We start from the raw sequence: 22,418 nt of genomic DNA, 5'->3' as shown, positions 1-22,418 counted from the left end.
TCTAAAATAGATACAGCACTATGCAAGTCTCAGGATGATCTTAAAAAGTACAGAATGCAGGTAAGTGAGCATTGAGAAACATGCTGTCAAAAGAGTTTGGTGAGAACACCAGCTTTTGCAAGATGGTTGTGAAAGGACAAGAAGTTCCTCTGAACATCCATTCTACTCTGCACACTGGTGAAATTCCAGAAAGAGTAGTTCACAACACAGTTACAGAAAATTGTTGTTTTTGAAACTATTTGTGGTTGTGACAAAGTGTAGGCGCTCCCCAGAAGATGTTGACATTAAATAGGCAGTATAGCTCAGGATAGCGAAGAATTAACCATTTCGGTCCTCAAGAAGCACACTAGTATTAGCAGATGCTCAATATGAGGCAAGTCTTTCTGGCTCTGAGTCACTGGTGGGCACTGAAAGCACCAGCAGCACCGAGCCTAGGATGCATGTAGGAGGAGGTCTCCTGTGAGACAGCTGCTCATACAGATGCCCATTCAAACCAGGCTTTTTGCCTCCAGAGACCTGCAGGAATAAATAGGAATTGTTTTTGTAGCAAATATGGGGAAGGGAAGAAACAGGCCCTGACAGATTCAATATGCTTTAAAAACAAAACAAACAAACAAACAAACAAAACCCACAACTTTGTGTTGTAAGATATTTCTCTTACTTGTGGCCCCAGAAAGAAAGATGTGCAGGAAGCTTTAGACACCCTCCTTGACAAGGTAGCTGTGAGGCCCTCCCCCCATTTTTTTCAGAAGGTATTTGGCTTGGTTTTCAGTTCATTCCTTCCCCTCTCTGAAAGACATGTGGTCAAAGATTCTGATTTTCTTGCAAATTGAGTGTATGAGCTAACTGGCAGGGATATGTAGCCTGTCTGCATCTCAGCGTTCTGAGGGATGCCCAGAACATTATCAGTACATCACTCTGCATAACTGTTTCAGCGCCCAGTTGTCTCTAGCACTATATAGACAGTCATAAACGTTTGGTTAACATCTAATCTAGCCTTTCCATGACTGTTGGAGAGGTTAACTAATGAGCACAAGCCTACAGGGGAACATAAGGGCCTCATATGCTGTTGAATACAGGCCAATATTGGTTGGTCAAAATACATCTTGCTTATAACTTCTTGCAGGGTGAGAGAAGAGATTTCTCAATTCAAACTTCCATCAAAGCTATTGGAAAAAGCTGTCCATCACGCTCAAGTTTTTCATAGATGTCTTGCTGCTTCAAATACCTTCCAGATGGATTTAATTCCAGTGACTGATTGTCCACTTGGCTTTGCAGCTGTGCACTTCAGGGGAAAAGTCCACACCATGCTCATTCACATGCTGGATGGCAAAAAATGACTTCTGGCTCTTTTGTCATGAAAGTGCTATTTTCCAATAACCGATGAGGCTAGAGATGAACTAACGGAAGATGAATCTAGAGGATACTTCTTATATCCAAGTAATGCCAAGAGCAAAGAATAGAATTTGAAAGGTAAAGCAAGGAGATAGGTACCTATGTATTAGTGAGGCGGTTAATTTATAGTGAAGGAAAAGAAAAGCACACATTTACAAACATGTTAATTTCTTACAAGTAGGACAGTGGGGAGAATTGCTTACAATGCTAAAGCAAAAGCATTTAAAAGTGATTTTTTTCACTAATCCTGTACTATGACTTTTTTTAACCTGAACAATCCAAATCACTGTCCACAATACTTGCTTCCCTTTCCAAGGCTAATCAAAGCCAAACATATTGTATAAGCTTAAGAGGTCTAACTTTGTATTTTATTTCTTTGTGCTGTTAGCTTACAGAAGCTCTAGTCACAGATCAGGATTCCACTGTACTGCCGTTGGACAAACTCTGAACCACAAAAGTACCACATTCAATCAGCTCACAGTCTAACAGAGAGGTGAGTGGAGGATTTCACAGGATAGCAAAACCAGTCTTGGAGGTAACAATATTTTTGGCCTGTAAAGTATTTAAAAAGCTTTTGCAAAAGACAATGTTTCCAGAAAGTGACTACTGAAGAAGATGTGAAGTGTTTTAAAGGACTGTAAATAATGTAGGCTTAACTAGTTTGAAAACTTTTGAGTATAGCACCCAACTAATTCCATTGATTTAGGGGCTGCTTTTAATTAATCAGATGCTACTGTACCAATAAATATGCAAAACACTGATAGAAGACCAATGACAAGATTTCTAAATTCCTCTGTAGCTAGATCTATATTTAAACTTAGGCTTTAGCAAACTATTACTGTATTTGAGAATTTTAGACACACAAAACCATTAATATTAAAGAAAGAAACACCATGTCCCAGATAATAAGATAGGATATTCTGAACTGATTTCAAAGTTTCAAAAACGCCTCAGAGAAATGAAAACTAAGTCATGAAAGCTCTTGTATTCTATTGTTTTCAAAAGCACTGGAAACTATTCAATGTTTTAGGATCAAGTCCAAATGATTTTTAAGGAGTTAAGTCTCATTTTCAATGAAAGGAAAATAAAAAGGAAGCAAAGCATAACAGATAAGTGATGGCTGAATACATATTAAGAACATAAATTATTTCAAAGCAAAGAACAACAATCTCAACTACAAAATGTTCAGTAAATAGGTTAATTCTGAATATCTAGCTAAAACTCTTGGGCTTGACTTCTTACTATTTTTATTTGTGCAATTGTCCTTGTTAGCTACCCTATAAGGCTTCATACCTGTTGTATATACGTGTGCTTGCTCATGCCCTGTTGTGGAGAACAAACCCTCTTGAGCCAAAAAATGTAAGTGAGAAGTTCATGGAAAAAATTCTGTGAGATACAGCTACATATTCTGTCACAAACCACCACTGATACAGGGATGATGTCTACTGCATCATTCTACTCCTCGTAATGAACAAAAAGTATCTGATTTTCAGATCATAAAAATTTTGCAACTCAAATTCTAGAAGAGAGAATATTTTACAGAGAGGATACTGAGGAGATGATTATTGTAGTCAAGCTAGGCGTCACTCTTCCTACAGAAGTGGCATGAAGTATCTAGTTAGCAACTGACAATATTTTTACATCTGGCACTGTAAACTATGTTCACAATCCTATTTAGTCACCATAAATCGTACGTTGTAAAGTAACTAGTTTCCTAAAGGGGCAGCTTTATTTCATTAACATCTTGAAACTCACGTTGCAATGTTGTTAATTGTACAGTAATTTATCCAGGATCACAGCGTGAATTGCTGTTTTCAGTCAGTTTTTGGCACTTGTTGCCACCTTAAGTAAAGAAAAGAGGAAGAGATTAAAGAATTCAGAAGAGAGAAAAATTACATGAAGAGCATCTAAAAGGGATTGTACTGCTAGATATGTGACAAGCTGGGATATTCTGAATTATCTGAAAACTCTCTCCCAGAAATGTAATTGCAAACTGAATAAACAGCACTGTTCCTTCAGATTAAGGCTACTCCCTCTGATACTTGCAAGCATTTCCTACCCACCTGTGAATAGGATCAGTCTGCGCTTGGTATTGCAGACTTGTTCTGGCAAGTTTTTTAGTAAGGGTTCTTTAAAATAAAAGTTCCTAGCAACAAGGTGAAGGACTAATTCAGGACAGCATTCCTATCCAGGATAGCATTAAGTAATTGTGTAAATTTAGGCATGTGCAAAGATGCCAGTGAAATTACTGGGATCCAAGCATGTGCTTTAAATGCTGGCACCACAACTAAATGTCTTAATATGACACCTCGAAGTACAAGCAGTGATTCTGTTTATTAAAATCAGTCTTGAATATACTTTCAGTACTTTATAAAATGCTTGGAGTGGTTACTAGCTATGAATAAATCTGCATTTATTCAGTTTTTGCACATTGAGTACCGTAGATGCTGACTAGTGAAATTCTACATTTTTTCTTGGCTTGTGGATAGATTTCTTTTTTTTTTTTTTTAACAGACAAACTGAAAAAGCTGCAGAAGTTCATTTGTAGCAAGAGTCAGGCCATGGGAGGCTGGGAATGACATTCAGCTTCTGGCTAGCCAGTCTGCTTTCCATGAAAATGTTTTTGCTACTCAAGGCAGCCTCAGAATTGTTACCTTCCCTTATAGAAAGCATATCCTCGCCTTCACCTTTGCAGGGAAACAGTCTTTCCCATAAATGCAGTGCAGTTTTATAAAAATTTCAGTTCTGAAAAGCACAGTCAGAAATCATGGTAGGTAAAAACCAAGAAAGGTGTATAATTGAATTTTATGGAAGAAAATACAGAGTAAAGGAGGAAAGCAAGCCAAGCATTAAAAAATATGAAAGCTGAAGGTTTTCCTGGGTAACCTGCTGCTGCAGTTTGTTGCTGCATCTATACATACGGTGACTTTCAGGAGAAAACTTTCACTGGTGACTGGCACCCTTGGTGTGCTACAGCCAAATGAAGTAATTCTGAATAGATGGGTAACTAATGCTGAGATACCAGTGCAAATGGGCTGGAAGTATAATGAAAAATGGAAAAGAGGAGGAAGTCTTTGCATCTTTAGCATATTTCTGCTGTTGGTATCTACCAGCCTAAGGTGAGTTGAAACAAGAGGGGTTCTGACTGGTTAGGAAAAACCCCTCATCATTAGGGCAGTCAAGGAGTGGAATGGGTTGCACAGAACTGTTGTGCACCCTCCATCCACAGAGGTTTTCAAGATCTGACTGGATAACCTCCCTGTCTGAGGGTCTGATGAACTTGATCTGACTGCAGAACTGACCCTAGTTTAAGTCCCTTCCCACCTGAGCCTACAATTCTGTAAATACTCTAAGTTATTAACCAGAACAAATAACTGCACTACTTCTTTCTCTGACTTTCCTCTGATTTCTTACAGATAGTGTTGTTCAGGCAGTAGTTGAGTCTAGTGAGGTTTCTGATTAGGAAAAAAAAAAAAAGGAGGCTGAGTCAGATTTTTTTTTAATGCAAACTAAGCACCAAACTGAAATTCAGGACAGCTGTGAACTGAGAGCAAGGAAGCTGTAAGGAAACCATTTGGTCATCACTGGGCTAAATTGTGAAATTTGTGCTAAGAATAGTTAACAATGGGACATAAGAATTTAATTTTTCAAATTAAGGACAAATTATAGGCATGGAAAAACCTGCATATTATCATTCCATTTTTTTAAGGGCTGTTGTCTATCCAACCCATCCCATTTGCATCCCAACGGGACAGTAATGCTGTCTTGAATCTGACTATGTGACAGAGACCGTTCTGTAACTTTATGCCATAAAGCTGGAGTGTGTTTTACTTGGTGCGTGCAAGAGCTTCTGCGGTGTTCTGCAAGGACAGTCTTGGGCTGATCCAGGCAAATCCTGCGGCTGTCTCGCTTGGGACGTTACGGCCAAATAAAAATACAATACGGCCAACATTTGTGTCGTCTTTCTGCCATTTTTCATATTTTTAGATGTTTAGGATCATTCTTTCTGGCTGAACCCCCTGAGTGGCCGTTCAGTCTGTGAAAATCCCAATTGGTCCCATTGGTCTCTTTAATATTGTGCTTTCAGCCTACTGATCATAACTGTCGTAGGAGTGAGACTCCACCCTGAGGACAGGGCGCTGTGAAATGGCTCCTCAGCCCCTGTTTGGTCACAGATGAGGCATGTGGATGGAGCCCCCGGGGCTCCCACAGCATCGTAGGAGCCAGAAGTTGCTGAGGCCAGTTTTTGGCTACGTTGGACAAGACAGACACTAACACAAAGAATCAAATGCAAAGAATGATATAAGAAGCTGCTGCTTTTGTCCCAAATATAACATTAAACACAGCAATAGTGTTGTGTAAAGTATGCACTCGTTAATGTATGCAACTGCATGCACTACTAAGCTGTTTACAGCAGGGCAGGTTCGTACATATTTATGTTGTCCAGAAAAATGAAGCCTATGTAGGGCCTCTGAAAGCCACAGCAGTACAAAATGTCACTGAATTTCAGTATTGTATGCTTTTCTTGCAATAACAAACTGATTCCTATGATGAAAGTGTTCTGATATCAACTCCTGATATCTTTTTGATATAGAAATGTTTTCAGTTCCATTTGATAGCTAATAATCAGATCAGATTATTCGTACATCACTCAGAATTAGAGAAATGTATGTGGATTTTCCAATGGTTTTAATTTTCAACAGAATTAAACAGGCTTGCCCTCTTTAAAAATAAAACACAAAATCTATCCTTTCTGCAGGTCATAGGGCAGGGAATGGATACGCAAGATCTGCTGTCCACCAGAAAGATTAAAGCTTTGAGGAATGAGCTTTATGCTTAACACACAGGTAGGAGTTACTGCAAAGATGGAAAATTTGCTATTGGAACATACTGCAGTTCTCAAATTGGGAAGCAGGAGATATCTCAAAAGAAGGGTACAGATATTGCCACTCTAGCTGCCAACAACTAACCTTATCCTGACACACTTTAATATTTAAAGATTCCCTTGAACATATAAATTAGGTTTGCTACCTGTTTCAAGAAGTTTTTTTTGTTTGTTTGTTTTTTAACTCCTAACTCGTCTCCCTGTACAAAATGTCCAGAGCTTTGTTTAATCAAGTTCTTGAGTTCTTGGCCTCACTTGTATCCTACAGCAGTGAGCTCAGGAAGTGTTTCCTTTTCTGGGGTCATCCTTCTATACAACCTTCCAGTTTCATAAATTAAGTTCTGAATTGTTGTGTTGCAAAGTGGGGAACAGAGCAGTTGCAAGGTTGCTTTCTCTAACACCTTTATTTCTTTTTTGCCATGCTTCTCATCTCTTTTCATGGTCATTAAAACCACTCCTTATTCCCTAACTACTACTCTCTTGCTGTGAACTGCTCCTGTTTCTCGCTATTCTCCTTGAAATCGGATGAGCAGTATTGCAAACAGCCACGTTCCTCACGAGCCATTTGCTAGGTAGGAAAATCAAGCAAGTGAACTGTTTCTGCATCACGAGCAGCCACTTGCATAGCTCCAGCTCCTCTGCTGGCTGGGGAATCCCCCAGGAAGTTTTCACAAGGGTGGAGAAAGCGGAGACAAGATCAAGACCAGTGCTCTAAAGCTGTGCTTAGGGGAAGAGTCTGAGGGTGTTCGAGGGTGTTGCTGGGTGGATCTCCTTGGCTAGTTTCTGATTTTGGCTTTATTACATGGCTGTGCTTTCAATTTATTTCAAAGGTGCCTGGAGCCTTATAAATCTGCATACATAGTAAGGAAGAGATTCTCTTAACGGTAAATACAGAAATTTGAGTCTAATCATAATGGAGAGAACATTTTGATTTAAAAACAACGAAGCAACCTCCTCATAATGATACAGTCTAGAAATGGAGAACTTTCTCTTTTATAGGTATATGGAGCCACCATTTCTGACAGGACTAATTTATCTTGGAATTAAAAAATAGAAAGCAGCCCTCTCCTCAGAATCATCCATGCACTGGGTAACATTAAAATTTTCATATGTATTTTTAGATTGTTTAAATAATGGTCAACAGTGTTTATGGCAGAAAAAGAGGTGGTTTTCTCCTCTATCCAACTTGTGGCACACCAGCCTGCTCTTCCAGCTCAGGATCCTTAGAGCTGTAATGCTCTGTAAGCCCCAGCAGTCAGTGCAGCATCCACCACTACTGGATTGCTGACTGGGACCTGCCATTTTTATCTGCTTGTACAATGCTCTCTGCACTGGGCCTACAAACATTGGCAATATCTTTACTTAACGTCTTGCTACTATCCTTAACTTCTTCTCTACTCAAAGAATGTACAAGGAGTGAACCAGAAAGAAAATCTGTTACAAATTAAGCCACGATTGTGGTAGATCTAGACACAGAGTAAATGTAAGCAGGATGACTTTGGAAGGGAATTTTTTTTCTTCTTTACCCTTGGGAATGACTTTCGGATTCTGCACACCTTCCTGATTTATTTTCCAACAACTTCTGGAAGGATTAAAAAATAAAGTATCTTTCACAGCCTATAAGGCAGATCAGTGGGTACTCTGAAATTTTGCTTATTTCAGATGTGACTATGCATTGACTGCAATGCTGTCTATTGAAATATTGCGTTTAACTAGTCCCAAGTGTGACATTATTTTATCTGGTTCACCTCTATCATCTGAAAACTATGTAGAAAACTTGTTCCTGATAAGAAAGTCATTTGAGAACACATTCATCTACTGAGAAAGCGCTTTGAGTACAAGACGATAACAAAAGGATAAGGGAGATCTGGTAATATAGGTGGCAAAACAAAACTGTAACAAAACTGATGTAGAACTGCTTTAAGGTACTTGACAGAGATTATCTATTTGTTAAAATGGTGCTGTCTTTATCAACGTAGATGAGCTTTTTTCAAATACTGAACTGTATTTGTTGCTTTTAAATATGTATTTAATTCCAACTCTTTCCTAACGCATCCCAGATACACAAACTTCTCCACTAAGTTTAGATGAGAAGAAGATTGCTTTTCCCGTTGTTTTGATTGAGATAGTTTTATAACCTAGGTCAAGTTAGCTAAAATCACATTTACCCTTCTGCTCATTTTGCTGTTTCATTCATTTTCCTCTGTACAAGTCTATTAAATGTTAGCTTACAGGCAATCTCTTTAAAACCTTAAAGAAAATTGTCACCTGTCCTTGCATTTTCCAATTCTAACTACTTCTGTTAGAACAGGCAACTGTTACAGCATTGATAAAGACTTCTTTTTAAATTGTTAATACTAAAAATACTCAGTAATTGACTCTCCATACTACTTTTTTTTCTAGTATGTTCTTTTTTTTTTAAATGTGTTTTTCTGCTAATGTCTTTTAAGTCTTGTGAATTTGAAAAGCAAACTTCTAAAACCTCCTTGTTATAGACACCTCTTTTATACAGCAATGTTGCTACCAACTTACCAAAGTTTTTCTTTTCTATTGGTGCAGGTGACTGGTGGTAGTAGAAGTTAGGTGTCCATACTATCAAAGTAGATGAGATTATTACTTACTCAGAGGAGGCCAGCAAAAGTCCAGCTCTCCCTTTTAAAAAACATCTTTCTGAATTAAGATTCAGGGGGGGACAGTCACCAACCACTTCTAAAACTCAGGCTGAAGAATTTACTATTGTGTTGGACAACAAACATTCCTTAAGCCATTCAGGCTCAAAACTCTGAAAACTGTGGAGAGCACAGCGATTTCACTATCTACTGAGGTTTCACTGCACACATTATGACCAGTTACCTGTTAACAGAAATCCCATGCATGCATGTGAAAATTCTGGAACAAGTTCTGCTTGTACTCAAGAAACTACATAGAACATCTGTTCAGACATGGACTAAACACCCTCAAGTGCAATGTCACATTTGCTTATATCATATTGTACCGGGTCACCCATTAGAGTAGAAATTTACCCCAGATTAAATCCAGCTTGTAACAGAAAGCCATGTCTTCTCCTTTTCAAAACTTTTTCAGATGGGTTTATACAATGCCTAAATACTTACCCTCAAAGGGCTGATTATTTTTTTTTTTTTTATCAGGGGTTAATAAAGACAGATTCAGAGCTTTCCAAAGTAAACATCCATTCCTGAGTGATGCACCTTCATACACTGAATCCTCTATCATCTTATTTGAGAACTTTAATTATTTCTGTGCTTAGCCCTCTACAGTCATCACCACTGTCCTTGACCAAGCAAGTAGCATCTTTCCCATCTTCAGAAACCTATTGTTTTGACAATAAGAAATGAAGATAAAGCTGCCTTAGAAAAACAAACAAACAAAAAACAACATACACAACACAAAAAATGCTTTGAATTGCAGAATGAATTATTAAGCAGAATAGTTATGGGGCATTTTTCAGCTACGTTGTTACTTGTTAAGATACTCAGGAACAAGTAAGGATCTACTGAATATCTAATTCTAAGAATGCTTAATTAAGAGATTAGGATGTATTATGCCAGAAAAGGTCTAATTCATTTCTGGGCCTCAAGAACCTTTTCTTTGTAATGTAACTTAAAAAAGCGTGTCAAACGAATGTTGCTTTCTTAGTATCAGCTTCAAAGCTACAGATTTTACTATATAGTTATACAAAACAGAAATTAGACATTTCTCCACTATACTTACAACACAACCAACTTTTAACATGTTTTAACATGATTTTCAGATCAACAAATAAAATACAAAAATGTGAAGGAGTATAAAAGGTATTTTATAATAACTACATGCATACTAAATTGTTTCATAACTCTGTAATTTGCAAATTCCTCCTGTATTTTTAGTAAAGTTAAAATGTAAATGAAAGAAGGTATAAACAAGATTCTTGTGCATTTAGCTTTTTTTTCTGGTTAAATTTTGCTTTATATTGAATTATGGCACATAGCTTATTCTCTAAAACTATAGCTTTCTGGCTACTAAGAAAAAGCTTAGCAAATTAAAGATGAAACATCTCTCTGAAATTTCAAGCTTGTTATTCATGAACCTTACACAACTGATCACCTACTCCATATATTCTTGTCACATACAGGGAGAAGACATCTTGCTGGTCAAGTTCAGATCTTTGGGTCCTGTGAATAGATGCAATTGAACTTTGACAGGGATGTAGCAAACTTCCCTTTGATATAAGCACCTTTCTGTCAAAAGGATGCTTAAAGTTTATCTAAAGTATTCTAGAAGATGCGTAAATGATAATAATTCAGAAAAAAATAGCTCAGAAAGCCTCACAGAGTGAAAAGGATAAATATTCTTTAAGTGTAATGAAAGGAGATGGCCAAACTCAACTTATATAAAATCCATGAATAAAATGTAAAAGTTCCTGCTCAGTTAGCACATGCAGGACAGAGGAGTTGCCATGACAAAGTGCTGTACAAAAATAGTCAACTATACCACAAAATATGCAGAATGTTTAGGAAGCAACCTAGTAAGGTGAACTCCAAATTACTCTTTCATTGTGGTTTCTAGAAGACCAAAAATAGCTAACTGGTACAGCCCTACAACACCATGTTCTCATTGTCCTGGATGATGGGGGGGTGGGAGGAGGAGGCAAAATAGCAAGCCTAAACAACACAGTGAATTAGTTCAAGTAGCGATCGAGACTGGTTCACTTGGCTATACTACGGCAGATATTTTCTTTAGTAAAGGATATGCAGAGCAACATAGGCATCACTAGATCATATAGTGAAGAATCAGACCACTTCTGTATCTGTGGGTAGCTTTGTTCTTCCTTTAGGAATATTTTAGCACATATAGAAAGGCAAAAACAAATAGTAGCTGTTATCCTCCTTTGCCAGCATGAAAAAGAAATGACGAAAATCCCTTGGAAAGAGAATAAAATAAGGAAAATAGCAGTTCTGAACTTCAGCTCTTGAAGCTAGTTCTCCAGCTTGCTACATTAGCATCCCATCATTGGAGATGTGCAGAAAATGTCTTGGACCTTTAAAAAGTATCCATCAGTAATGCTATGATCTTTCAAAAATGTTCTAGGGTTAGAAAAGGTGACTGGGTATAACCCAAAATTCAAAAATGAAAATACAACATAACACTAGGAAAATGCTCTAAGTAATCTAAAGCAAGAATCAGGTTTGAAAGTAGGAGAAAATGTTGGTTGAGAAAAAATTACGTTGAGCTAACAATAAGGAACGAAAACAAAACCTTTCTCAGCAGGCTAAAGACCTATAACGTAGTAGTTTGGGATGAAATAACTGCAGGGCTGCTCAAAGCAAACAAATAGAAAACAACGCTATAATTCTTCCATGAAAGTATGGGAGAAAGAATCTGTCTAAAAAGTGACAAGCTCAAAGCTAGCCTATGTTCTCACTGATCATTTTTATGCTCCCCAATGCTGTCAGATGTAACAGATGACAGGTATCGTTCCTTGTAAAGTTTACTGACTTTTACGATGCTTTTAACTGAGTATTTGCAACAGATGCAGTGAATTCCTTGCAGAGAGGTATAAATACTGTGTACTTTTTAACAGGGTGCCAAATATACTGTGATGCCCAGTTAGGATCAGACATAAGCATGTTCCTCCCCTTTGCTATCTGATGTTATTCCTGATTGTTATGAAAAAGACCTCCAGCTTGGATCCTGAAATTTTGAGGAAGGACAGATGGATACTAAAAAGTCATAAGAAGTGCTAGTGAGTTTACTTAACTTGAACCTGAAGTCTAGTAATTGCTTACATAATCACAATTCAAGAAGCTAAGGTAAATACAACTTTCGGAAGCTTGCCTGAATCTAGGACATTTGGTGTGATTAGCATATGGTGTGAATCTTTAGTGGCAACGTACTGAGCATTTTCCTGCAGGGGTCAGAATAATGGAAAAGCAGTAAGTAACTAAAGGAAGTGAAGCAGCTGCTAGTATTTATGCTTGTGATGGATGTTCACAGTAAAACGGTCAGACAGAACAGAGGATATCTATCCAAGGTCTTGACATGACACTCACAGCTGTGCAAATAGCACAGATGGGAAGATGATTTAGAGTGGCCAAATCTTGAAAATGCCCAAAAACAGGCCCTTGGGCCTTCAAAACAAGATGTTTTTTTGTGACCTCCCCTCTGGCCCCTCAAGACTATTAAAGAGGTGCTCCAGAAAGGCCTCTTTGCAGCCATTTCACAGATTAACAGCTTGAACAATTGGTTCAGGATGGGTTGATGAAAGATGATCTCTGCGTGATGTACCCAAATGTACAAGAAATTAATTGGCTTCTATGAACACTCAGTACAAAGAGCTGTGAAAAATGTCAGCTTGTATCCTTCTGTGGATTCTCTTAGATCTGCAAAATTCCGATGGCTTTTCTAAGGAATTAGTATTCAAATGGCATGCATAACCAGGTCAGTCTCTTAGGGTGGCTACTGCTAGCAAAGGGTATCCTCTACTTGCTGAAGTACTGCAGCAAGCATGTACAGATGAACTCTCCCTGAATAAGTACTTTGATGAACTAATGGCAATTATAAGAGTACTCTTACTTTGGATTGTCTTCCTAAAATAGATGACTGCACCTTATTTTTTTTCTACCACAACCTTTCTCCTCACTCCATCCTCCAACTAAGAAAACTGTTTAGAGTAACAACTCTGGAACTAAACTCAACTCAAGCTCTATAGTCATCCTGAAAGTAATTATAAAAGTATTCCTTAAATACAAGAAGTGAGAAAACTTGGGATGCTGCACTCAGGATTCCAACTATGGGCATCATTTTACAAAACGCTCCCCAAAACATTTCTGGGGCTAGCTTAAAGCACGGTTATAGCTGTATTCTTGTTATGTATTTTAGTTATGTCTAGATTAGCAAACAGTCCTGGCAAACAGGAACAAACGAGAAGTTGATGCAGAGGTTCCAATGTCCCAGTCTTCCTTTTTGAGGGAATCCAGGCTCTCTCTAGTTTGCTTCTAGAGTCTGCATGCTCATTAGTGGCTGTGAAGTATTACCAGCACTCCTGCAGTGCATTTCAGGTTTAGTTTCATCTGAACAGGATTGGATGTGTGTATTCCAAGACTGCTCTGCGGGGCGACTCAAGGAACAGCAAGGGGAGCTCATTAGAAGGTGTGTTTCAGAAGTGCACTCTGCCCATGAGCCAAAATGTCAAGGCAGAGTGCCCTGCTGCAGGCACACCCAGCCTCTCCAGCCTGGCCTGGTTCTGCAAAGAGCTGGACTCAGTGAACCTGCATTCATCCTATTTGTAGTTTATGCACTAGTTACACATCCCTGATGCATGTAAGTCTCATGTAAAGTAATTTCTGTATGGAAAACAAAACATCGTGAACTGTTTCCCCTTGTCCCTCTCCTCCCTAAAAGGAAGGAATCTAGAGTTGCAAAATTTAGACTTACATAACTTCTTGAGGTAAAAGCCTAGATTGAGTATGCTAAGTTACTTTGAAAATTACCAGAAAACTGAATAATAAATCCCCTGAACCCTACTGATGAGGAGGTCCCTAAAACAAATTTGCAGGAAAAAAATAACCACAGCACAGGAAAAAAAAAAAGTTAACTCCTTTCTTTCCCCTACAAAGCAAACATTCACCAAGTCTAGGCAGAATTATCTGGAATGTGTCAACTTTTTCATATAAAAAGCATCGATCATTTTATTACAGGCTCTCTCCCTTGTACTCTACACTTGCAGCAGCACAAAGATTTACAGGGAGACTGTATATAGGAAGCTAAACCAGCTGAGGCTGACCTGAGGAACCGAAGAGCTTGATTACTTTATTGCCAGCATGATGGGGGGTGGGAATAATCTTTTCCTTCTCAAGTTTACATGTTAGTTTACATGTTACTTTTTTTCCCCACCTCCATTTAAGTGTCATGACATTCTAGGAAAAGCTTGCAGTTTCTTCCAGACTAGATTTGACAAAATTGAATTAATTGGGTGACTTTCTTTTGATTTCAGTAAGAGCAGACTCAAATCACGGGGCCAAATAATGATTCAGTCCTGTATGCAGGCAGAGTTCAGGTATTTTTTTTCCTCATAACAAACAAAAAGTGTCTGAAGGTATTAGCTAACTCAGTAATTTATATGTATTTCTTACTGTTTTTGGCCTTTCCCAAATTGAGTGATACTCTGACGTTGACAGGTGAGAATGAGTTGTTTTCTGAAAATGCTGGCAGGTGCCACAAGGGAATCTACCTGCTGACCAATTCAGCAGCACTTCAAGGTAAAAGCAAATATAGAAGTGACAGTGAGGAAGAAACTAACTATAAAGAGCTGGGGTGGGAAGGGAGATTGATTAAGGTCAAAATTACCTTAAATTCTTCATTTAAATGTTTTTGGTTGAATCAGAGTTAGTTGGTACATTTTCTATGTAAAAAAATCTTCCTCCAAAATAACATCCCCCTGGCTTTCTCATCATTTTTGGAGGTTCCTACTACCTACTATTCAGATACAGTATGCTGAGAATTTCCCAGAGAAGCTTTGCTACCCACACTTCTGACAACTACAGTTAAACAAGAACATGTTTCTTATCGATAGCAGTTATAAAAATGACTTTTACATATATCAGAGGAAGCTACAATCATTTCTGTGAGGTGCCTTCTGCAAGACAGTGTGCTTTGTTACCAGTTTGCCATGGATGCTATTAGTCTGTTACGTGGTCTCTAGTAAATACAGGTATGCATCAGAGACAAAAAGCTCTAAGCATTGACAAATATTTTACCTTTCACTTGTTTTCTTCTGGTCAGAGGTTAAGGCGGTATTAAATCTCTCAGGCACATAGCCATGTTTTGTTAGACTAAGAAGCACAGAGAACATAAACCTCCCTGAACGTTTCTCATTCCTATCAATAGAAATACAATCTGGCCATACAGTATCTTGCCTCACCTTATGATGAAGCTCAGCACATCACTGAAACTACTTATGCATAAGTGAAATAAACAGTCAAACATGACTAATGCCAAGCACAGAAACCAACTTGTGCATTTGGCCTATCATATTCCCACTATTCAATGTTTAAAAAGGGAGTGGACAATATATTATAACAGAAGGCCCCTAATACACTAGTATGATGTCAGTAATATAGCTCCTCAGAGCACGTTATTGTTTTAAACAGAGGTCTCTACACTTTCACATTGGTTGTAAAATACTTAGTGCTGCTGGACTGGAAGGAAAATGTCATACATCTGCAAATAATTAGAAGGAGCTGGACTTCATATTTGATTTACTAAACAATAAAACAAGCTTAAGTGTGACTATATGTGTAAGTTACACTCCCTAGGAGCCTCAAGCAGTTATCATAGCAAAGTCTTTTTACCATAATTAAATAAACCCACAGTGGGACCATTGCTGATCAAAATTATCTTTTATAAGATATTTTCAGCAGTGAAGATCACGAAGTTGAATGCATGCTTTAAGTGCTCTGAAAGTCCTTCATCCTTTCTTTCAAGCACACTATCCACTACGCTTTTTCCAGCTGGAATTCATTCAGTACAATATATTTCAGCTTTTAAACACCAATATTTCCATACTTTCTGCATTTAGAATGAAGTTTTGGCACAAGGAGATTAGTAGCAAAACTCTGACTCAGTAAAGCCTGAGATTTCACCATAGTTTGTGTGTCTGTTAGTTAAAAGTTCTGGTACTGTAACAAAAACAGTTGTTGTTATAAATTAACCAAAGATTTGTAAATTGAATATAAATATTTAGTTGCAAGTTTCGAGAAGCTAAAGCATGGAAAAAAAGATTATTATAATGTATCATAAACAATCTTCTCAACAAAACAAAAACCCTAACCACTTGTCAGTCTCTAAGTTAACCCTGTTTCCCAATTCAGAATAAGTAAGGCATTGCTACTATTTGCCATTAAACTTTCCTATACTATCACTTACTTGTGCACCTGAAACCACCACAGCAAAAATTATGTTCATGCTTGGAACTTTTCTAGCATTATTTTCAAATTTTGTAAAACAGCAATATTATGTGCTCTAGCGGAAGCAGTTTATTACAATTCACCAGGGAAGATAAGCATCACAGTACTGCAGTATCACCTGAAGGGGGGAATGCTGGATCAAACACAGGAGTCTCGTACTCTGTTTTTGGTTCTGCTGCTAGTTTGTTAAGGTAAACTGAGAAAAAATAATTTGTCATCAAGGAAAAAATTAGTGCCAAAGATAACTTCAGATGAACACTTGGGATTAAGGGGATATCATTGGACTGACTTCCTTTGGCAGGCTCTTTACTTGACATTCTTGAATTAGAGCAACAGAAATACTGAATGTTATCAGATGAGCCAGAAATGCAACTCTGAGGCTTTGCCTATGAAAATAACATATCCAGTCTCCATGATGATTACTATGCTTCAGAAGCACAGGGCATTTACTTACTAGTGATAAATAATGTTCTGTATACATGAATACCAGGGAGAAAGGAACTACCACTGTATAATACAGCTTGCCCTGATTATAGTCACTGAAGTACTATTTTATATGATTATACTGTTAAGGGCCACAAAAATGAAAAAGATGAACCATGGGGTCACATTTTGCCCTCTGTTTGCATGGGTATCCCGCTGCCATGCTTGAAAGCCAAATTATGAACAAGGAGTAGAATATATTTTTATGGAAGAAAACAAAACAGTGGACAAAACATTTGTTACTTCAGCAAGTAACAGAGTAAACTATTTATATAAAATAATAAATGAAACAGTCTTAGTTTACAGTAGTGCTTGTGGGTCTGGTTCCTGAATGCATACAATTAACATTGCTAATACCCTGAGAATTTTGGCACAGCGTGCAGTGTATGTGCACTCAGATGAAAAGTCTTCATTGCTATAGTTTCAGAGCCTGGCTAGACTATGACTGGAAGTAAGCTAGCAGGGTCTGTGTAGGACTGCTTCCACAGAGATCAGAAGAGCACAAGATGTTCAGATGTTTGGTTCCTACTGCTTGAGAAGTATCCCTCATACAAATCTGATTGACATAAAACAGTGTCTTGTTCTGCGCTATAATCTGATGTAAACAACAGCTCATACGATAGTTTGTTTTTTTTTTCTGTTCCATTCAGTATTAACTTAGTGGAAAATACATAGTTTTGCCAATCTTTACAGGTTATCTACACTATGTCCGACTATGTTGCCTACTTTTTTCAAAGCACTGCCTCTCCTGGACGTGTTTGATACCATATAAAATGTTTGACCAAAGTTGCTTACTTGCGTTAAGGTTTTGTTTTTCTTTACCATCTACAGACAACAGAATTAATTGTACTCATTAGCCTGAAATGGATGGAATAGGTTGCAACAAACTTCAGGTTCTGTTACCTTGAACAATAACATGATGCATGTATTTTATTTAGAGACCTTTAGGAGGTGTGTATGTGTCCAATTTTATGGCGCACCAATACATTTCTAGTAAGTTCAAGTTATAGGCTGTTATTTTCTAGGCATTAGGTTTGTTATCACATACACTCTGGTTATACTGAAAGGAAAACATAAGGCAGTTTGCTTACCTTGGCACACATTGTGCTCACTTTGCTCATACCCAGCTGCACACTGAATTTGATGAGTCGGATTTGGAGGGGCACGGTGAGGATCAGCTGGAGTCCGTCGAATGACATTGTTTCGACCACTAGTGGATTCAGCTGCTGCTTCTTCTCGCTCATTTACAATAATTTGGGCTGTTCTGGGTAGACAGAGGTATCCTCCATAGTGGTTAACACATTTCATCCCACCTTTACATGCATCTGGGACTATTTCACATTCATCAATATCTGTGGTTAGCAACAACACAAGTCATGCTTTTAACAGTTGAATCCTCTGCAACAGCCATTAATACAAGTAACACAATGAGACATGCAAGCACACTCCCTTGTCTAAACCAGGGATGTGAGAATACTGAAATAATTCCAACAGCAAGTTTTTGTTTGAAAATGATTTACTGTACCTTTGCACCGTTGCCTAACAGGATCCCATTCATAGCCATCTGTGCATTGCTATAGATAAAAACAGGAGAAAAAGAAAACAGTAAAATACTATGCTAGTCAGGATTCTTTATTTTGGAAAAATAAGCATATATCAATGATCTCAAAGTTTTACATTAGGAGAAATGCAATGTTTCTATACTTTGGGAAGCTAGAAAAATGGCTATTAGTACAGCATTGCTGTGTAGGAAGAATGAAAAACATATACAGATAGAGCTTCTATTCTCAGCAAGTTCCTAAGGTATTGTTTGCTGAATAGGTAGACTTTAGTGGGGATGGGGAACAAAGCAAAAAAAGCATCTGCCATTGGTTACTGGCTGACTATAATGTATTTTTCTTGAACTTTGTTCTTGTTCACTGCTTTCCAAGAGGTGAAATTTCATTCTTTCATTCCAGGGGTTTGCCAGAGGGACTAGTGGACCTCTGTCCCACCATACTTCTTCCTCTCTCCCATCAGCACACTAGCAATGGGGAAAGATCCCATGACAGCTGGAAATTCATTCACATGCTTTCTAACCATGTGACTCCAGGAACTGCAGTCTAGGAAGAACAATTTATATTGCAAGACATACAATAAATGGTTAGAGTTTATAACAGCAGGACTACTTATATAAATAAAACTTGACAGAATTCAAACAAGACTATGCTCAGCAACTATTCATATCATCGTAGACTGGTAACTTCAGGAAGAATTTTAAATATTCTGCCCGGCAATTGAGGCAAATATCTTCATTATCCCTCTGCCCAAAAGCATTAAAATGTCTACAGTTTTAATCACAGGTTATAATTAGAGAAACTGATTAGTTAAGTACCACAATGCTGCCAGCTACAGCAGACATTTAAAATATCAGTGAATCAACTGAGCTGTACTATGCGGGTGCATATGCATCCTGCACTGCTTAGGATATTATTTTAATGGCCCCACAGAAAGAAAAGAATTGAGTCAATTAACGTAATTAGCCACAGTTAAGCAAGCTATGTCTTGTTGCAACTCCTCTGCTGTGGAGTACTGTTTAAGTAACAAGTTTGACCTTCTGGTGCTGAGATCCACTTGTTCCATTTACAATGCTCAAGTTATTTTGAGAAACTTGTTACAAACAGACACTGACTCAGCAATAGGATTGAAAATATGTTCTTCATTCGCAGGTGACACCAGTGATCTGCCAGATGTAGCAGCGAGTTGGAAGAAAAAGCCTCCAATGTTACAAAGGGGTAAGTGGACAGCAAATTGTATTACAATTCTCAATCTCTAAAGGAATGACTACATGCTGAGTTGACAACACCGAAGTTACTGTAGCTATGAAAACGCAAACCCAAAGGAAAACAGCTAATTCATGCATCTACTGAATCACCCAATTCCTATTAATGCACAACAGAAGTTCTGTCTATTTAATAGTAAGGAGCCAAGTCCAACTATTACTGCAGCTGAAGGAAGTTTTACAATAGAAAAGGATTTGGCCCTAAATGAATACAATGTACGTATGAGAAACGGTAGCATCCTACGGGTAACATGTCCAAAAGCTAAGTTTCATTGTTAAGTTTACATGATTAGAAGACTGATCACTGAAGCACCTGAATGCTCTTTGAAAACATATTATAGGAACCCAAATCACACAGGCATGCTAGAAATCTTCTATTGTTATAAAAAGAAGTGTGCAGACATATCAGAAAAGCCCTATTAAAAAAAAAAATTGTAATAAGTGCTGAAAAGGAGGGGGTTGGGATCCCTATTTAGTCTAGATTTTCAAAATGTATTTAGTTCTTCAGTTTCTGCTCCTGTATAGGGACTTAAAAATATTTCAGAAGCCTCTAAATAGAAGTACTCCCAAGCTTCAGAAGGTCTATTGCCTCCAAAGCCTAGTATTAAAAGTATTTTATGACTGACTTCCTGATGTTCACTTGAGGCTTCTTTGAGCCCCGTCTTCTATGATAAGGTCCAACTCTGCAATATTTACTTGCCTGAGCCATCCCACTGACTTCAGTGGGATTACTTGTATAAGACACAATCTCAGCCTTTGGCTGTGGTTCTCTGACTTTTTGCATGTGTGCAGAATTTTCTGCTTGTGTGGCATTGCGCTGATGTCTGTACACATATTCAGAGGTCCACCCATATGAAGCAAGTTGCAGGGATTACAGCTGTAATCAGATGTGAAAACGTGGGTTTTTCACCAGCCCAAGCCGATGTAATTGCCACTCCTTCTATGACAAGCATTATGCAAGCCAAGAAGCGAGAACAAGCAGATTAAAACCAAAAACTTAAAAGAAGGCCTATAAATCTCTTACCCTACCACCTGGTTGCAAGCAGAACCTATTTCCAGTTTTCTTGTAGAATTTCATTAAGCTGTGCAAAACCACTGCTCAAAACCAGCTCAAACTAACATTTGTGTGAGCACTCCAGGACCTAGATGCTTCATTAAGAGCACTGAATTTTGATGTACTTGCATGTTGTTAAAAACAGCTTGAAATATCCAAAGGAAAACACTGAAGAATGTTTGACCTAATTATCTGTCAAGTTCCATGTATTTCAAATGAAGGTCCTAGGGACCTTTTCTTTAGGAAAGGGAATTAAAAAAAAATGAAGCTTCATAATTTTATTCAGTTCATCAAGCTCAGTCCATAGCTAGCTTTTCAGAACAGAGAGCCGCAGCCCATTCTGCTCAATCTTGTAAACTTCAACTTTCACTGTTTCAGCGTAGGAGCAGCTTATTTTACAGTTAACATTCAGACTCAAAGAACTTTGTATTGCATACTATACATTGACAAGATTTTTTTTTTAAGGGTCATTTAGAAAAGAACTCCTGCAAAGCAATAATTATCCCCAACTCCATTAAACCTTACCGTGTATGTTATGGTTTCCTCAGTTTCCTGTGAATGTACCGTAATAAGGATGAGAGCAGCCAAGAACATAGCTGTCAACATCATGAACCTTGAAAGAAAGAAAAACAAGTCAGCCACGAGTCCTTTCAGCGCCGCTCTGCCAGCAGACCCGGGACAGGTCCCTCGCTACCTGGGCGCCGCGGCAGGCAGCAACCCGGTCCTGCCAGGGGGCAGGGGGCGGCTCGGCGGCGCGGGCAGCCCGCTGCGCTTCGCCCGGCTGAAAAGGAGCCGAGCACGGCAAAGCAGCCGGCTTTAAAGCCCCGCAACGCCCTCGCCATCCCGCGCCGGGGTGCCGCGGTGAGGTTCCGGGAGAACGCCCGCGGGGCCCCGAGGAGGCAGCGGCGGCGCCGGGCTCCGCGCCGGGCACCTGCCGGGCTCGGGGCTGCCCTGCCCTGCCGAGCCGAGCCGCCCCGCTGCCGGGGAACAGCACCGGCAGCAGACCCCGGGCCGGGCGCGGAGCCGGCCCGGGAGCCCGCTCCTACCTGCAGCGGGGCCGGCGGCTGCTCCCGGCGGCGTTACCGCGGCGGCTCGGCCCCGTCCGTCCGCTGGCTCCGCTGCGCTGCCGGCGCCCGCTCCCCCCCGTGGGCCTTCGGCTAAATAGAAACGGGCCCGGCTCCTGCCGGAGCCCCCGGCGCCCCCTACCGGCCCCGCGGCGGCCGGAGCCCTGCTGCGGGGCGGGGCGGACCAGGCGCACGGCCCTCCGCCGCTCCCCGCGGCCCGCCGGCCGGGGCGTCCCGAGGCGGGGCAGGTGCGGGGCCCTGCTGCCATCTTGGGTGCGGGAGAGACGGCAGCGGGGTAGGGCGCTGCTCTGGGGGACCGAGGCCCTTCACGCCGGGCACGGTCCCGGCCCGTTCCCTCAAGCAGCCCGGCCACTGACTTTCTACAACGCCGCCGTAGCAGCCCTCGTGTGGGAGGTCGCTGCCATGTGCGTGCCTCGGGCTTCGACGCCTGGTGTGTGCGGAGGGCGTGAGGCGACAAATGGCCGGCCCCGCGCTGAGGAGAAGCAGGGTGCAGGTGAAGGAGGTACCTCACAATTCCCGAGCAAATGGGGAGCAAGATGTGCATTTTCTTAGAGTTAAGCCCAGCATGGAGCAGAGGCCACGCACGGAAGGAGCTTTCCTGGGAGGTTGTGAGGAGCTTGGGCCGGAGCGGGCCCCACTGGGTGCTGATAAGAGCTGCTCCAGCAACAGAAGCTGCCAGCACTCACTCTGAATTTGGTAAATAAAATACACAAGGAGTCCCCTTACTGAA

General features: G+C 39.8%; 2 protein-coding genes across 5 annotated transcripts in view; one reads left to right on the top strand and one right to left on the bottom strand.

The window, feature by feature from the left end:
- Positions 1 to 21,801, bottom strand: part of EFEMP1 (EGF containing fibulin extracellular matrix protein 1) — a 48,979-nt gene extending 27,178 nt beyond the window's left edge. Inside the window, exons 1-4 of the mRNA XM_048060852.2 lie at positions 21,650 to 21,801; positions 21,129 to 21,216; positions 18,254 to 18,302; positions 17,820 to 18,080 (exon numbers count right to left, since the gene is read on the bottom strand). Coding sequence (XP_047916809.1) covers positions 17,820 to 18,080; positions 18,254 to 18,302; positions 21,129 to 21,212 — 394 coding nt within the window. The 5' untranslated portion in view covers positions 21,213 to 21,216; positions 21,650 to 21,801. The remainder of the gene's footprint in view (positions 1 to 17,819; positions 18,081 to 18,253; positions 18,303 to 21,128; positions 21,217 to 21,649) is intronic.
- The window catches only part of CCDC85A (coiled-coil domain containing 85A), a 211,361-nt gene that overhangs the window by 2,709 nt on the left and 186,234 nt on the right, over positions 1 to 22,418 (top strand). For 2 of the 4 annotated variants that reach the window (XM_066995434.1, XM_066995435.1), the window contains 3 exons: positions 1,784 to 1,888; positions 6,155 to 6,242; positions 19,437 to 19,502. The gene's annotated coding sequence lies outside the window, so the exon portion shown is untranslated. Of the gene's footprint in view, positions 1 to 1,783; positions 1,889 to 6,154; positions 6,243 to 19,436; positions 19,503 to 22,365; positions 22,385 to 22,418 lie in introns of those variants that run through there. The other 2 variants (XM_066995436.1, XM_066995439.1) reach the window with 2 other exon arrangements.

Source organism: Anser cygnoides, chromosome 3 (genome assembly GCF_040182565.1).
Source record: "Anser cygnoides isolate HZ-2024a breed goose chromosome 3, Taihu_goose_T2T_genome, whole genome shotgun sequence".
NCBI lineage: Eukaryota > Metazoa > Chordata > Aves > Anseriformes > Anatidae > Anser > Anser cygnoides.
The sequence above is the reverse complement of the archived record's forward strand: the minus strand, read 5'-3'. Positions and strand labels throughout refer to the sequence as shown.